The 18,064-nt window shown below is 28.6% G+C and overlaps 2 protein-coding genes across 2 annotated transcripts; one reads left to right on the forward strand and one right to left on the reverse strand.

The window, feature by feature from the left end:
* Window positions 1-6,330: 6,330 nt before the first annotated feature.
* LOC114370843 (ethylene-responsive transcription factor ERF098-like) lies at window positions 6,331-7,154 on the reverse strand. The gene has a single exon (XM_028328231.1). It carries the CDS (start codon window positions 7,013-7,015, stop codon window positions 6,539-6,541), a length of 477 nt encoding a protein of 158 aa, XP_028184032.1. The 5' UTR covers window positions 7,016-7,154; the 3' UTR covers window positions 6,331-6,538.
* A 9,189-nt stretch (window positions 7,155-16,343) lies between these two features.
* LOC114370470 (ethylene-responsive transcription factor 1B-like) lies at window positions 16,344-17,546 on the forward strand. The gene has a single exon (XM_028327830.1). It carries the CDS (start codon window positions 16,467-16,469, stop codon window positions 17,277-17,279), a length of 813 nt encoding a protein of 270 aa, XP_028183631.1. The 5' UTR covers window positions 16,344-16,466; the 3' UTR covers window positions 17,280-17,546.
* Window positions 17,547-18,064: the final 518 nt, after the last annotated feature.

Raw genomic sequence — 18,064 nt, forward strand, 5'->3', positions numbered from 1 at the left:
ACGATCGAGCTCGGCTTTGGTACTTATATAGGAGGAGACACCGGAAGAAGGTAAGTAATATTCTATACCTGCTACGCTTTTGATTGACATACTAACTTAAGCATCAGAGTCTCTTTTCAGGTACTCATCCCCACTATCAGGGAAGAAGCCCATACACGCAGAAAGAAAGAGAGATACAAATTGGAACATATCGAGAGACATTAATCCTGATAAAAACACATAATAATAGCAATTTCAAGAAATAGTCATTCAAAATTAAATAAATTTATCTTCAATATATATATCTATATGTATATATATATAGATATATATATCTATAAAAAGCCGCACAAGACCATGGGCTTTTGCTTTTCCGGATTAGGCCTTTATCAAGCAAATCCTTGATTTCCTTTTGACAGTATTGAAGAAGTTCTTCATTCATTTGGATTGGTCTGGCTTTTGTGGGAATTTGTTTTTCCCTAAAGTCTTTCTCATAAGGGAGATCGACAATATGTTTCTTTCTGTCCCAAAATGCATGTGGCAATTCGGAACAAACGGTCGATTCAATATGATTTAATAAAGATTGAATTCTTTCTTTTACTTGGGATTTTCCCAGTTGTATCTGAATATTATTAAAAGATACTTTTTCTTTTAAGAAGTTAATTTGATTAATCTTATTTTCTATAAGATTTATATTTCTGGAAATTGGTTTAGTAGAAAAATTAAATATAATTTTTCTTCCTAAATAATTTGTAGTTATTCCTTCATTAGATATTTGGATGGGAAACAGGGCTCTAATGAAGGGCGTTCCTAAGATTACTTCATTCTTAAGGTTTTTTACCAGAAGAAAGTTTGTGTTAATCTTAAGACCTTGGTTTTCAATTATTGCATTTGATATTATCTGGTTATTTTTACTGTAATATTATTCACTGTTTAGAATGCTTTTTTTCAGAACATAATCATCACTTAAAATTAAATATATATTTTTCTTAAAAAGTTCTTGTATTTATTTATTACTAGAAAATCAATGGTCAAATTCTTTAACCCTTAAATATTCTTAATTCTCGGGGGAAAAAATAAAGCACACGTAAGTTAAAATAAACTCACCTATTTCTAAACTAAAATACTTCATTTCAAAAGTTTCTAAAATGAATAATATTTTAATTTTAGCATGGTATCTCAGTTTTAAGTTACATATAAAACAAGCAAAAATGAAAAAGTCATTACATGAAGCAAATGTGACTCAAGCCTCAATGTTAATAAATATCCCCCCTCCATATCTTTTATGCGTTTGTTGCACAATGCCCTTAGTCTCGTAGCATACAGCGACCCAGCCCAAAATACTTTGCTTGCAAATAGAACAGGCTCAAGGCCCATACACAAATACTTATATAAATAAATATTTAGGTCCTATTTGAACAAATTATTCTACAGATATTTATAGAATAAAAAGAGAAAAGGAATTGAACTCTTCTCATAAACTAAAATTAACTTACAACTCTAACAATTGTTATATTGTAGGAGATATTCAGTATTCAGTTATTCACTAAAGATTTTCGCGATTATTATGTAGAATTTCAAAGAATAACTTCATTGTGGTTAGTAAGAAAATCTAAAAAGTTTTAAGAAAATTCCCCTTTACTTGATGAGATTTATTAAGTGTCAACCACACCCTTTTAAGTGTCTGCCATCTTTATCCAATGAAAATATAGCCAAGAGTAGAAAATCACGCATATCATTTATGTAAACACCATCAATAATTTAGGCCCTCTCCTCGCTAGAAGAGGACATTTGGTTTCGTGTAACTAGTTGTCTTTTTCGTTGAAAAATGCTCACAAGTCATAATTATATGATCGTGACTTAATTTGTCTTTTTTATAGAAAGAAAATGGATAAGAAGAAGTCGGAAAAAAACTATAAGCTTGTTTAATTAGAAGAAATATTTTTAAAAAATTATTTTCATAAAAATAAAAAATATATTTTGTTTTTTATTTCTTATTCTAAAGGTGTGTATATGAGAAAAGGTTATTTATATGTATGCTGGTATTAAAGAATTCAAAATAAAATAAAAGTAATGTGACATTTTTACAATTATTTACAGAAAAAAAAAAAAACGTACGAATCTTACTTAAACAGTATAAGTAAGTTGTTATAAATCTAATTCTTAGACATAAAAAAAACTCAAGTGAGCTTTACATTTGTAATTGCTCGGATAGAGTGGAAATAAAACTGAAAATAAAATATGACACTTATGAAAAAAATTCTCTCCTTAAATTGAGAAAAAAATGGAAAAGAAATAAATTTAATTAAATAATACAATTATCCATCTTTTTTATTCTTATTATATTAAATGCATATAAAATTAATTTAACATATTTTTCTTTTTTTTCACTTTTCTTTTCAATCATATAAGAGAAAATAATTACTTTATTTAATTTATTTTCTCTTGTTTCTGCATTTTTTTCTGTTATGTTTTCTCTCTACATTATAAAAAGCTATCAGATGCAATTTACCAGTTAATTGGGCAATATATATTATCTATAAATGTATAAATACAATAGGCAAGTTTCTTACAGAATATTTGAATCGAAATGTCCAATATTCTAATGTCCAATTGTATCTCAAATAGAGTTATTTTTGGGGGGGGGGGGGAAATTCTGTGGGGAAATTAACCAAAAAATATATTGTTTATGAATATATTTTTTAAGAATTAGTTAACATTCTGTAGATAACATTTACCGGTACTTGGCATTGTTTAAGGATCGAGTATTGTTGTATAGACATATATTAAAAACAATCTATTCTAAAATTTATTTTAAAAGTAAATATTTACTTATTTCAATTTAATTTAAAATGCATCATAACTTAATTTGCTAAAGAATTAAAAATAAATGTTTCATTACTTAGAAACATTACTCAGATTTAAACTATATATCATTACCAAAAAAAAATTATCTGCCATCAATTATATATGTTCTTTGAATAATATATTATCAATTACGCAAATTATTTTCGTCATGATTTTCAAGAGAAAGAAGTCTTAATCGAAAAAAAGAAATGATTCAAAAATATTGTTGCTATACAAAGAATTTTTATTGTTCCCACTCACCCCACAAATATCTTTGCTGGGGACATTGACATGTCTTTAATAATTGCATCTACAAGTGTCCCACATGTAAGTGCAATGGAGCATTTTGTCGTTGCATGTCTGCACATTAAACGCTTCCACACAAATATGTTTAGATTCCTGCAGTCTGTACATTAAACACTTCCATACTCGAGTTTACATATCAAGTGCACAAAGATTATTTAAGTTTAATGGATTGGTGTAACTGTAAACACTTGATGCTGGTGTAAACGAATCCTATATATAGTCAATTACAAACTGTACCCTCTGTTCCAACAAAATTCCTACCAATTAAACGCTTCCAATTCATTCTCATCCACTAATTGCATTTTGGGATCTTGATCCTTTCCATAAATTGCTTGGTGCGGTTGTGAAAGAAAGTTTATAATCTCGCATATTATCTATATATACCCTGTATTTTGGTAGGGCTGGTATGTGGATCATATAGATCAGTTTCTTATTTGATAACCTTTAAGTAGTATAGAGATAAGATAATCGTACGACAATTAAAAATTAATAATAAAATTTTAATAATTTAACAATTTATTATACTTACTATCATTTTTAGGGAGTTTAAAAGTGTTTAAACATGATTGACCCCAACCCCAAAAAAATATCACAAAAAAATCGTAATTGGATTTGGATTGGGTTACACAATAAAATTTCACAAACCTAATCTAACCAAACTCATACAATTCTAATTGGATTAGGTAATAGGTTTAATCAAATCTAACACAATTTGATCTGTAAATACTCCTATACATGTGAGCATGTATTATGGATTGTAGTAATTTGTAAATTGCACGGAAGGTGACCAAATCTCTCTTTATTTGTGTAGATTGCATATGAGCATTGATATTTAATTTGTTCACCCTATGGGTGGATTGAGATTGAAAGAAGAAAGACATATAGAGAGAGAAGAGAAAGAAAGACAATTGAGAGAGAAACTAATTGATGAGATAAGTGATATGATGAGAGAGATAAAAAAAAATGGGGTGGAAATGAGATGAGAAAAAGTAAATACATGATAAGTTTTTTTCATTGCATATATATATACAAAACAAATGAATAACCAACATCTAACAAGGATGATCGTTATCACCGCCCATACATTGGGTTCATAGCATATACTTTAAAAAGTGAGGTGTCAATACTCATTCTTCAAAGAGTTCAACAAACATGGAGGAAATGGCTTTGGGTGAATAAGATTATCTTGAGAGTTAGCTTTTAACTTCTTGACCTGAATTCCTTAAAAGAAAATAGGATATAGTTTTAGTAATAAAAACTATTGAACCTTCTTTTTTATAGATTTTTTGAAGCAAAGAATACCTTGAATTAATTACCTTCACTTCTAAAGGTGAGTGTCTTGGGAGTGGATTAATATTATAACCATTAACTAATAATCATGGATTGACTCATATATAGAGCTTCCAATAATCTCTATTTGGTTTAAAATCGCCATGACCAACAAGAATTACAACCTTTTAGAATGGACTTTCAAATCTTTGTTGAAACCCTTTAAAATTTAATGTTAGGAATTGAAAAACCTTACACATAACAAGAATTATCATAAATGGGAACACAAGATAACTACATCATAAAGAAATAACAAAAGACACATAATTTTATATGGTTCAACGTCTTTTATTTTCATGAAAATGTCTCAACAAATATTTATTGTCATAGATAACAATTACAAGTTTTTTAAATAAATTAACTTTAAAAATCCTTTTCAAATATATCATCCTACAAACTCAAATTTTTCATTTAAGAGTTATAAGAAATTATAACACTCTGATTTATAAGAGACTCTCTATCTTAAACTTGTATCTTAAACCTTTATTTATAATGGTGATGTATGACTTACAAAGACTTGGATAAACATTCATTGATTACTTCTTACAACTTTTGAAAATTTATAGTTGGCATTCCCAACATGTAGTACTCAAGTAAAGTTGGCTTAGGCTTAAAAACTTACCAACTTCCTATCACTTCAAAGCACAATGAACTAACTTTGTGCAACTCTGCTACTCCTTCCAAAAGAGCACATACACAATATTGTACTTGCAAAAGAGATGGCTCTGGCTCACGCACTTGTAGGCATGCATGTTGCAGACCCAAATGAATGTCCATTACTAAAAAATAATGAATTAGTGAGCAAATTTAGAGAAAGAAAATTATTTTTTTTGTAGCTAATTATTTTAGATTCTTCTGTCACTCATTTTAATTTTTCTAGTAATGTTCATGTTCAATGATTAGCCATAGCTCACATAATTCTCCTGCATACACTTATTGCACTTTCTAGCGATGGAACTCGTTTTTCATCTTCGACAGGTGTTGGATGAAAAAGCTTTGATACCAACTCAAGATTCAAAGTTTCTCCATATACAAAAGAAGGGGAAGAACATGAAATTGACTGTGAGAGATAGATAGGCAAAGAACACATAGAATGTAATTCCAATATTCTAATACATGATACAAAAGAGATAATACAACCCACATATTATTTTAGGATGAGAATTAACAGATAAAATAGCTAACTATAACCTAACAATTGAATTACAATTTAGTTACAACTTTCTATCTAATTAACAATTAACAACATGAATGACCTCTGTGTTGCAATCTCGATCCAACCCTTGGACATGTTGGCCTTTGTTTGATGACAAAATTCCCCCACCATTCCATAAAAATGTCACCATGATTATCCTTTGATATAATAGAAAAAAGGTAAAAGATACCGATGAAGATGTGTAATTCCGATTCTCCATCACTATATCTTATTCCTTTATATGATCAAAGCTAGAATGCCATTAATTAGCAATTTGGTCTTTAAATATATTATCTTGGGGGAATATTTCAAGGTTTCATGTTTATTTCCACGTTGTTATGTACTTATGGCATATTAGCATTATTACATTATCATTTGGCCCCGTTGTTCGTGGGATGTAATGCTTTTATCCCGAATTAATCATATGATCCAAAGTGTAAGTTTACATCCTTAATTTTTTAGTAGTTCTTTTGTTAAGAATTATATTTTACACACACTTGTCCCTTGTCCCTTGTTTACATCTTTAATATATTGCTTTTAATGGATCTAAATGCATTGTTGATCAAGCTGGCAATAAGAATTTGGAGAAACATCAGAAAATGTATGGGTGTGAACATAAAAGAAATCAACAACATACACAATGCTTAGCAAATACCCTTTACCAAAACAAGGATATATTAAATTTGCATGTCGCTTATTATTCTCATAACTGAATCCTTACAATAACAACAAATGTCCAATCTCATTTCGAAGAACTTTGATCAGCTACAAAAAAAAAAAAAATCAAACAAAATATATTAAATAAAATCAATAACATTTTTTTGCATTTTATTTCATGCCAGTGACTAACACAACATAGCTGGCTTGTGTTATATTTTACTTTTAGAAGTGTCTGTTATCTTGCATCTGAAGGAGTTCCTCGAGCAACTTATTATCGAAGTACTCCAACTCAAAAGTATCATCATCATGATCACCACCTTGCATTATTTCTCCAGAAAAAGCAGGTCTCACAAGGTGGTTATTATTATCATCACCGGAATAATTAGAAGTGGAAGAAGAAGAAGAATAAGAAGGAGGAGCTGACACAGCTAGAGGCATAGGCAAAGAAGAGTTTGGATTATGAGATTGATACTCATTTGGGAAGTTGAGAATTGCTCTGTGGCCACGAAAATGAAAAGCAGCAGCATCATAAGCTCGTGCAGCTTGTTCAGCAGTGTCAAATGTTCCAAGCCATATCCTTGTTCCTTTCCTTGTAGGGTCACGAATCTCTGCTGCAAACTTTCCCCATGGCCTTCTTCTAATCCCTCTATAACGAACCTCAACATTCCCATTTGAAACTGATGATCTTCCACCCTCCATTTTTCTTCTCTTATAACTTAGAATTAACAACAAAAAGTATAGAAAGAAAGAAAGAAAGAAGGAAAAAATGTTGCTAAGTTATTGTTATGTGTGTTAGGTATATATTACGATACTATGTCTTCTAGCTAGCTAAGTTGAGGAAGGTATTATATTGGATGGAGATGGACATGTGATGACACCACTATATATTATTTATGTTTATGTATGGGTGAGTTCGTGGGCTTGACCAGAGGGTCGTATGTGACGGTTTGAAATTCAACACTTGAATTAGTTGAATATATTCTTATAAACCATAAATATCTATATTAATTTTTAGTTTGTTGAAGTTGACCTCTCTGAGAGCAAAAAGACAGGTGCATGTATGACGATGGCCAAGAGTAGGGGCTTTGTCGCACTTGTCGTGTTGCTGGCAGCGCACGTGGGTTCATCAATGTGCATTATACACATTTTTTTGTTTATTTATGAAGATTTCCTTTTCATATTTTTTAAATTCACGTATCTAAATCATCTAAGTGATAAGTTATTGTATGAATTATAGATTAAAATATCAAAAGCATGAACTGGCGGTTGGATCTTACATATAGCAGAAATTATTAGGTACTTAATGATTATTAATGTATTGTATTTTTATTTCATAAATTAAAATACATAATTTAAATAGTGGGAGTCTCATTTTTTATACTCTCTATCCCCATTAGACATTCTTAATGGTCTCTCTATCCATCCATGTGCATTATATTTCATACACTTCTTAATCAACTAACCAAAGCATTCTCTCAACCACCTCAAAATACTTTTTTATTTTCATATTTGGTTTTCTTGATTATATATCCCTTTTAATCTATTATCTTTTATCCTTATTTCTAAACTGAATTTTAATAGTTTTTAAACCTTTTAGAATTGAAAATAAAGTTTATATCTCAATTGTTTACTATAACTCTAAAATGTGATTTAATATTTAAAAATATTTATTTATTATAAATTTGATTATAATATAATTTATATATAAAATTTAATTAAAAAATAGTTATGATATGTAATGCAAAGGTTAAAATATTGATTATATTATAATTTTCAATGCAGCAGGCTTAACACTGTCATTAATTCCTTAAACCGTCTTAAGAAGACCTTATCTATTAAGTTTCTTCTTTTAAACAAGTTGTAATATTCAACCGATAAGAAATACGATGCATTTAATGTAAAACAGTAGAAAGTCTTATATTCAAAGGGGCAATAAAAGCCACTGTCTACCAACATCGCAGACTTTCAGAATTCAGACAGATAATTGGTTGAGACCATTCTCATACATAACAAAAAATTTACAATTTTTCAAAAAAAAAATAGCAACGTTTGATAAATAATAACAATAAGACTAAACATAATATATGAAAATTATTTTATAATTAAATACATTATGAAATATAATAAAACAGAACATAAAGTTATAAATAATATATTTTGTTTTACTAAAAAAATAAAGCAGAAGTTGCAAAACAAAACATTTTATTTCATTTATCTATGCTGAGCCTGAGATGACAATGGCTTGACAACTAATATAATTATTTAGAGTCGCCACTTAAGAGTTTAGAAAAAGTGAGTTTTGAATGTCAGTGTTAGCCAAAAACACAAAAGAAAGGTAGCAAGTTACCAGCTGAAAGAATCCTTTTTAATTGATCCGTTAAGTAGGGAATGTATCAGCTGTCAAAAAAAAAAGAAGGGAATGTATCATTGTCATTTGTCAAGTAAATCCAGTAGAATATTTTAACTTATTGCCTATTCAATTTCATCAATCTTTTGACTTTATTTTCGTTATATTATAAAATTGAACACTTTTCTTTTCGGCATAATTATTTATTTAATTTACTTGCAATATCATCCAATCTACCTTTGGCTGATGTTGAGATGACGCTTTACGACAACTAAGGTAACAATTAGATATGCCAAATTTAATGTTTAGAAAATCATATTAGAAACTGCCAATGTGCTGAGCTGTTTACCTCAACATATATATCTCGTAATAGAAAGACACGAAAGTGATACGACGGGAATATTTTAATTAATATTGCTGTTATTAAAATATTGATTATATTGTATAGAGTACGTGTGCGTTGCGTCTCACTACTGATCTTATGTGGCTTGAAATTGATTTTGATAAGTTCCGATTTTGCAGAATTAGTATTTGGACGAGAAAATGTAAGATTCGGATAAATTTTAAATTTTAAGAATTTTAAATATTTTAATTAAAATTATTTTATTTTTAAAATTTTTTGTTTGAATAAAAAAAATTAAAATTTTGAGGGTGAGAGAAAATAAAAAATATGATTGGTGTGCTTCGAAAAAAAAAAGAGCATTGATGCGGCATAAGAAGTCACAGGGAAATCAGGGTACGACAGTGTACCTCACCACACCCGATCACATCATTCAGTTAACAGCGCAAGACATGACCCAGGTCCTTCGAGTTGGCAAGCACCTCCGTCGCGTGATGGATAGTGACGGATGCTCCCCTGACTAGCAGGTGTAGTTCTATGTGTCTCCCTACGCCCACACTCAATCAATGTTCCACAAGCTGAGACGTTATTCCTTGAAGAAGAGGGATCATCGGCATAAGGGAATAGTCACAAGTTTGAGAATAGGATTTCGGAAACTTTTCAGACACACGAGAGAGGATGAATGTTATAAAGAAAATAAGTGAACGTTTTAAATGATTCTTCGATCAAAAAGAGAATTTTAATTTCTCATCTTTTAGAAGGAAATTGAAATTTCACATTTTTAGTTATTTAAAATTTTGTTTTAAAATTTCAAAAATTTAAATTTTTGATAAAAAAAAATCCAAACAATAAATTTTAGATTACAAAAATTTAAATTATCTGATAAATTACTTTTCTCAGTTAAAATTCTCCATCCAAACACAGTCTTAGTGTATTTTGAGAATGAATTGGGATTATACTAAGATCATTTCAATATAATTTTATTATCAATAAATATTAATTTTTGTTAGTCATTAGGGGGCTCCCTTCTTAGAATCGAGCTGCATAATTTAAGCTCCAAAGAGTTTAACCTTCAATACCTTTTTGTATTTTGTTTTCTTGGTATCCCCGTTATCTTTATCTTATACATACATATAATATATATATATATATATATATATATATATATATATATATATGACTGAAAAAAAATTGAACTCGATTTTTTTTTCTTTTCTCCTCTAAGTTAACTTTATAATTCTTTCATTTCAATATGATTTAGTTTTTATAATTTTAAACACATTTTCAAACCAATAATGAATTAATAATATTTTGTAGAATATCATATTAATTAATGCATCCTAATTTAAGTTTTATATGCATTTTATTTTACGATTTAATTATATATATAATATAATGTTAAGATCGATATGTTAGTACTACATTAATAAATAAAGTTGCTCTGGTACTGTCTCATATATTATTAGATCAAGTATAGATTCAAACAAATATTTATCAAAAGATTTGATGAAATAGAAGCATCAAGAGGAGAATCGTCTCAAGTTTTAAGTGTCTATCTATTCACTAGGATGCAACAAAGAAGAAGCTTGAAGTTTTTATTTTTAAAAAAAGGAGAAGAAGCTTGAAGATGAGGACCTTGAGATTTGATGTTTTTATCTAGTGTTTTCATGTTTTTTTACGCTTTTGGTTTGTTTTGTTTTGATTTTTTTAGTTGTTGGTCAATATACTCCTGATTTTTTATGAACATGTTTCCTCATGAATGAAATTGTGGTTTGGTTGATATATCTTTTGTTTGTATCTTAGTTTTAATTTATTACCTTTGGTATTTATATCTCAATATAATTTACATATTTTTTTCTTATAATGGCAAAAAGGGGGAGATATGATTTTTTGTTGTTGTAAATTTCAAATTTCCGTTATAAGCTTAGACCATAACACCATATAAGCACTCCAAAACAATTATAGTTAACTGTTTGTCATCATAAAAAGTGAGAGCTTTTTATCAACAAATAAATTTTGTTAAAAATGTTAGTTGAGATAGTTGGAATCTATTATCTCTTTTTTCTTCCTTTTTCCTTCAATCTTTTCTAATCACTTGACTAACATTATATATCTAAAAAAATAAAAAGCTTGAGAATGTGAAGTATGCTTGAAGGATGACAAAGGACTTGAAGATCTTTTGAACTTGATGATTCACCTCCTCACACTAGGTGTGATGGTTTGATGTAATTTATTTTTTTGCTTGAGTGTGGTGCCTCTTAAAGTTACTTAATTTTTCTGATGTCTAATCAAGACAATTTTGAATTAACATTCTCTTATGTGTTTGATTATTTTTATTTCATTATGAAAAACATTTCATATCGCCAGTCTTGTGACTACGGCTAATTTCACAGTACTTAACGTTGACTTTCGCACTATAGATTTGAATTATGATAAATGTTTTTTTTTCTGCAGTAATTACTGAGTTATATTAATTATTACAATATTTAATAATTTTTAGTGAATAATTTTATCCTAAAACCTATTGTCGGATTGAAACTTTTCTTTCAAATATATTATATCTACGAAATCTTGTATTAATATACATAAAAAATGACGTACGTAGTATATACTTTTAAAATATATAAACATATGCACTATTTGGCTACATATTTATAGTTGTTGATTTTTTACCCCAAAAAATCAAAATAGTATATAGTTATTAAAATTAACCGGTGGATCGATGAAAAAAAATTATATTTTATATAAAATTAATGATAGTATGTTAGCAACACACTCTTATATGCTCTTACCAATTCATCTTCTCATTTTGGTTAAAATTTATGTTGATCATACTAGTTTTAAATAGAACACACAAAATAAAGAATTCAATTATTTAATTAATTATTTTATTTTATAAGATATTTTTTTAATTGTTATTGCATTAATTATTTTTTCTTATTAAATGCTCTTAATTAATTAAAAATAGTTAAAATTAATGAGATAAACTCTTTCTCTTAGGATCAGACAAGATGATACATAGCAATTAAGTGAGAAGTAATTAAGTGAAAAGAGAAATATGATTTATTTTAAAAAATATTAATGAAAATTTTGAAAGAATAATATAAATTAAGATAAATGGTCACTTTCAAGGTTCATCCTTGGAAGTGTAATAGGACGACAATTTAATCATAGAATGAAAATTTTGATTTAATTCTTAATGTGTAAAAAATGAGACAATTACATTATATTTACAATTTAATGTTAAATTGATCCCTAAAATTTAAATTTTTATATCAAATTGATTCTCAGAAAATACAACTTAATATATGTTAAACTAATCCTTGAATATTACAACTTAATATTACAATTTAATGATAAAATGATCAATTAAAAGTTATAAGATGTAATTATCACACTTTTTACACATTTGAAAACTATAATTATAATTTGTATAATTTGTTCTTAATTTAAAAACTAAGTTGTTATTGTTTTACACTTTTAGTGAAGTGGTCATTTATCTTATAAATTATTGACAGATTTAATATTACTAACTAAATTATCCAATCTTTTAAAATGTTATGAATTGATTGAGAGGATCTTATTATAGGGGTGAAGGGAGTAGGAGGTACCTGAATTTCACCAAATAGACAAAAAAAAGTGCCACAAAAAAAGTGTTAAAAATATAAGATTTAATTTCACTTTTGATTCTTTTAAGTATTGTAATTAGTTGAGTTTGGTCTCTTGGGTTCTAATTATGCAAATTGGGTTTTATAAGTATCACAATTATGTGATTTGATCCCTCTCTCAGTTATTCATCAAATATTTTATAAAATTATTGACATGACACTGGATGATGATATGACAAATCAACAATAATTGATATAAGAAGTGTCTTTTAATTAAATGGTATAAAGTTTGAATCTAGACTGTGATTATAAAATAAATTGTGTTGATAGAAGAATACACATTTTATATGTGTTCATAGTCTCCTATAAAAATTAATCATTATTTTTAACGAGAATTATTTCATATAAATATCATAATCCATAGAAAGAATGATGTGATAATTGACCACTGGTTAGATACTTTTTAGTTTGACTTAATTAAACTTTTAATCTCTCACAATTATGATACTAGAGGGATAAAAAAAATTAATTAAGTCATATTACTAAATGTGTCAAACAACACATTAATTATCATGTCATTTAACACCGGATCTGTTATGTTAGGAAATTTATTTTAAAAAAATTGACGAAAAAATCAAATGTGCAATGTTAATATTACAATGACTAGAGGATCTAATTCACATGATTAAAATTTGAAAGATCAAAGTCACATAATCACATAATTATGATATCTGATATCTGGTGGTAGATGAAAAATATAATTAAGCCAAAAAAAAAAAAGAGGTCTTACCGACAATTTTTTATATATACACATCAACTTACGTATCTGGAAGCTCATTCTGATATATGGTTCTTTCTCCTCCCTCCTTGACAAATAATGCGAGGACATACATTATACATTCACATTCAACAAAGGCTTCTATACGTTATTCCTCTTGACTTGGAACTTTGAAATTGAGTCCGGACGATCTGGTGGACCAGCTTATTCTTGTCTGAAGCAATTCTTAAATGATAAACCATCCGTCCTTATCAGCCAAAATGAAATGTCAAATATGTTCGTTGGTGACAATGCAAGTTGTAGAGATCATAGATGCAAAGATGCATGTATCTTCTTCCGTTAATAAACAATTCTAAACATTTAATAGCAGCAAGTGGCAGATGCTTTATTACAAGTTGCTCATCGATCATATATGCCCAACAAAAAAAGTTTCAATCATTCATATGTATATCAATCGTCTGCATTCTCTTCATATTTTTAAAATCATTTAAACGGTATCCACTACGAATCTTTTTCATCTTTTGATTATAGATATACTGATTAAAAAGAAGAGCGTTGATTAATTTTCTACATATTACTTTTGTCTTCCAGAAGAACCATATTTTAAAATACCAAATATTAGTAGGATTTGATGGTTAAATTTCTTTCTAATTAACAACATGCCATGGTTAAAACTTGTAGAACTTTATATAATAAAATATCTAATTTCGTGTGAAGAGAAAATGAAATTTAACAAAGGTTTGACATAATACAGGGTTAATTGATTAACTCGTATATATAACTTATAAAATAAATAATTAACTCATATATATGCCCTTGGAGCTAAGGGGAAAACAGGGCACGCTGGCGGCTGATGTGACATGTAGCATGTGTGTTTGGGTCCCAACTGTTTAGGGCAAGAAAATTGGAATTCACTAATTTAGATAAGACAGAGGCAGGTTCTTCGAACGGAAATATCACGCAGACACAGGAGTGCACTCAACTATGTGAAGTCATATGAATATAATGTTACATTATGTGCCTCATTAAACTAATTCTCAGAATGTTAATTTAGCTAGTCTTCTAGAATTATGTGAATTATTATATATTAGTTTTTAGAAAGATATATGTTTTCAAATTTAGTTCATAAATATTTAAATTTTTATTATGTTAGTCCTTTTAGAATTTTATCATTTAATTAGTCACTAAAAAAATTTAAGATTAAAATATATTTTTGGTATTTTGAATTTGGAATTAGTTTCCCAAAGATATATGTTTTCATTCGATTTCAGTCCTTCAAAATATAATATCTATTACTATTAGAGGGAAAAAACATACTTTATCCAAAAACTTAATCTATAATAAATTTAGTCTTTAAAAATATAAAATATAAATATACTTTTAAATTACCAATTTAATAATGCATATAAATCTGAAGGACCAAATTAAAGAATTTACACTAATTAATGTGAAACTGATAGATACAATATTTGAATAATTATGTTTTATTATTTTAAGGCTTAAACATGTCTTTAGTTTATATAAATTCACTAATTAATGTGAAATTGAGAGATAAAATATTTGAATAATTCACTAGTTTTTTTTCATGCACAATGATAGACACAATAAAGATTAAACCTAAGACCACATGCATCTACTTTGATCCTCTAGTACTAGGCCAATTTTAATAAGTTATTTTCAAGTAGGTTTTGTGATTTATTTAAAAAATATTACAAAATAATTTGTAATCAAATAAGTAAGAGAATGAAACTCCAAGTGAAATAAAGCAAGTTAATTCCCCACTTACTAGGCATATGATGAGCTGGGGCAACATTATGCTATGTCACATTAGTGGTGTGTGTCAAGTGGCTGCAATGAATACAAAGTCACTGGCCAATCCTGACTCACAAGTCACAAGTCACAAGTCACAAGTCACTGTTGAGACTTGAGAGGTGTATGTGTTATGCAATGCGACAAAGCAAGTGAATGAGAAAGCTTTGTGAGAGTGAGAGTGACACTCAGACAAACAGACACACTTGGTTACTATGCCCTTCAACCGTTTAGTTTAGTTTCTTCTGAAATATGAATTCAACACTCGCGCACTTACGTTGCTTCCTCTCCATCATTAGCGGAGTCGCAACCTACTATTGGTCCAACCAAACCCTTATTCGCCCTCTCGAGTTGCCCACGTTTTTTTATTCTTTCTTTGACGCACGTGACTTTACCAATTATATGGATTACTTCTAGTACCTTCAATTTTTTTTTTAATTATGTTTATCGATATATTATTATTACTATTTCTATTTTTAATCAACTAGTTAGTATTATTTTAGTTTAGTCAATGATTTTCAATTTAAATTTTAAAGATACCGTTATACTTAAAAAACACTTTATTACTTATATTGGTGTTACTTAACTCGAATTATATTATCTCTAATAATAAATATTTGTATAAATATGATATAAGATTTTGTTAGACTCGGATATAAAAGAACGATTTATTTATCAAAAAACAATAAAAAGAGTGTATAAAAACAATAAACATATATCATAAGTAAAATTCTTTAATCTTGTAAGTTGAAGGTTAATATGATATTTGACAAGGAATTCTTTTTTATAAATTATCATTTTATTAAAGAGTGTATTTAAAGAACTTGTCTTGTAGCAAAAATATAAAAAGAATTAATAAAAATACAATCAAATTAAAAAATATTAAAGTTAAAGAACTTCTCTAAGGGTGGTTTAACATTTCCATAGATCATTGGGCCATGTATAGTCCGCCCTTTAATAGTACAATTCAATAACATAAAAAATAGATATCCAAAGACATCCTCCTTGACCAAGATTCCAACTTCACCTTTAGTATAATTCATCTATTCATTTTTATATTAATTACATTTATTTATCCATTATCCATCCATCTTTTTGGTCATCATGTTTCCTTCTTTTCAATGAGTATATAAAGGAGGCAAGCACCCCAAACATTTCTTCAAGCCCACAAAAGCATACCACAGAGCCACGCACATAAGAGGAGAGGGAAAGAAAACAAAAACAAAACAGCTGAATTTTGGTGTCAGTCTACATTAAGATTTCAAGAGATGGATTTTGATTCATCTTTCTTCCAATACCAAAACTTTAACTCTTCCTTTGTAAATTCCTCTGTTTGTGCAGAACCATTCCCTTGGGAAGACTTTCTTTTCTTCAATGAAGAAAACACCACCACCACCACCACCGCCCTTGATTCCTTCACCATCACTGACCACTCCTCACAATCACAAATCAAGGAATCATCATCCTCAGATTATTCCAACTCTTCAGGCTCCTTGGTCAGCAGCACTGAGTCATCACAACTAGAAGTGTCATCCAATTTAACTCATGCAAGCCATCAACTCAAAGAAACACATGCATCACCACAACCACAACCACCAAAGGAAACTAACAAAGACAAGAGACCCTTTAGAGGAGTGAGGAGAAGGCCATGGGGGAAATTTGCTGCTGAAATAAGAGACTCAACGAGAAATGGTGTTAGAGTTTGGATTGGCACATTTGACACTGCTGAAGCAGCAGCACTGGCTTATGATCAAGCTGCTTTGTCCACAAGAGGGTCCATGGCAGTGCTAAATTTCCCAGAAGAAGTGGTGAGGGAATCACTCAAAGACATGCAGAGTAATAATAAGCCAATATCATTGGAAGATGGTTCCTCTCCAGTGTTGGCACTCAAGAGAAAACACACCATGAGAAGAAAATCCAAGGCTACCAACAAAAAAAACAAAAGGGACCATGGAATGGAATCACAAAATGTGAATATTATTTCACAAAATGTGCTGGTGTTGGAGGATTTGGGTTCTGAGTACTTGGAGCAACTTCTCAGCTTGACTTCTTCTTCTGATGATGATTATTTCCTATGCTAGTAATAACTGATTAGTTTAATTTAATTAATTAGGTAATTTCCTGCATATTGAATTTTGTTCATTAATTAATTTAATTTGGTAAATTTGTTGTTGTTGGCATTTGGGATTCGCCACTTTTCATCGTTATCTCTCTCTTGGTGGTGATTTGTTTTTTCCGGTGTCGTCATAAAGTAATGAGAGAGAGAAGAATGAGTAAGGAATCCGCCAATTGTATAAACAAATGCCATCAAGAAAAGAGAAAAAAAATTCAAACAATTGATGTTGAAATTTCTGTCCATGGTTTCTTGTACTCGATGGAATTCTTAAATGAGGAGGACAGAGGGATGGAATGGTGATCGATGACATTGAATGCCACGTTTCACTTTTTTTCCCTTAATTCAAAACTTGGTAATTAAAATGCCGGCTTAAATGTTTTTAGTCTTATGAAGTTACCAAATTTTGATTTTTGTCTCTAGCTATAATTTTTTTTTTCTTCCTAAAGTTTAAAATACTTTTCTGGGATTCTACTATAAAATAAGTGAATTTTATTTTAGTTCCGGTAAAATATTTTTCTTTAATTTTTATCTCTTTAAAATTTAAAATAATTAATTAATTTTTATCTCTTTTATATGTTCATTTTGAGATAAGTAAATAACATTTATTTAAAAGATTTTTTTCCAAAAAATAAAAGTATCACATATGTTGACATAATACTGGATGTCATTTGAAATGGTTATTTAATCTTTCGTTATAATTATAAATATATAAAAGTGTTGTTACATAATAGTAGAGATAAAAAATAATTA

This window comes from Glycine soja, chromosome 10 (assembly GCF_004193775.1).
Source record: "Glycine soja cultivar W05 chromosome 10, ASM419377v2, whole genome shotgun sequence".
Taxonomy (NCBI): Eukaryota; Viridiplantae; Streptophyta; class Magnoliopsida; order Fabales; family Fabaceae; genus Glycine; species Glycine soja.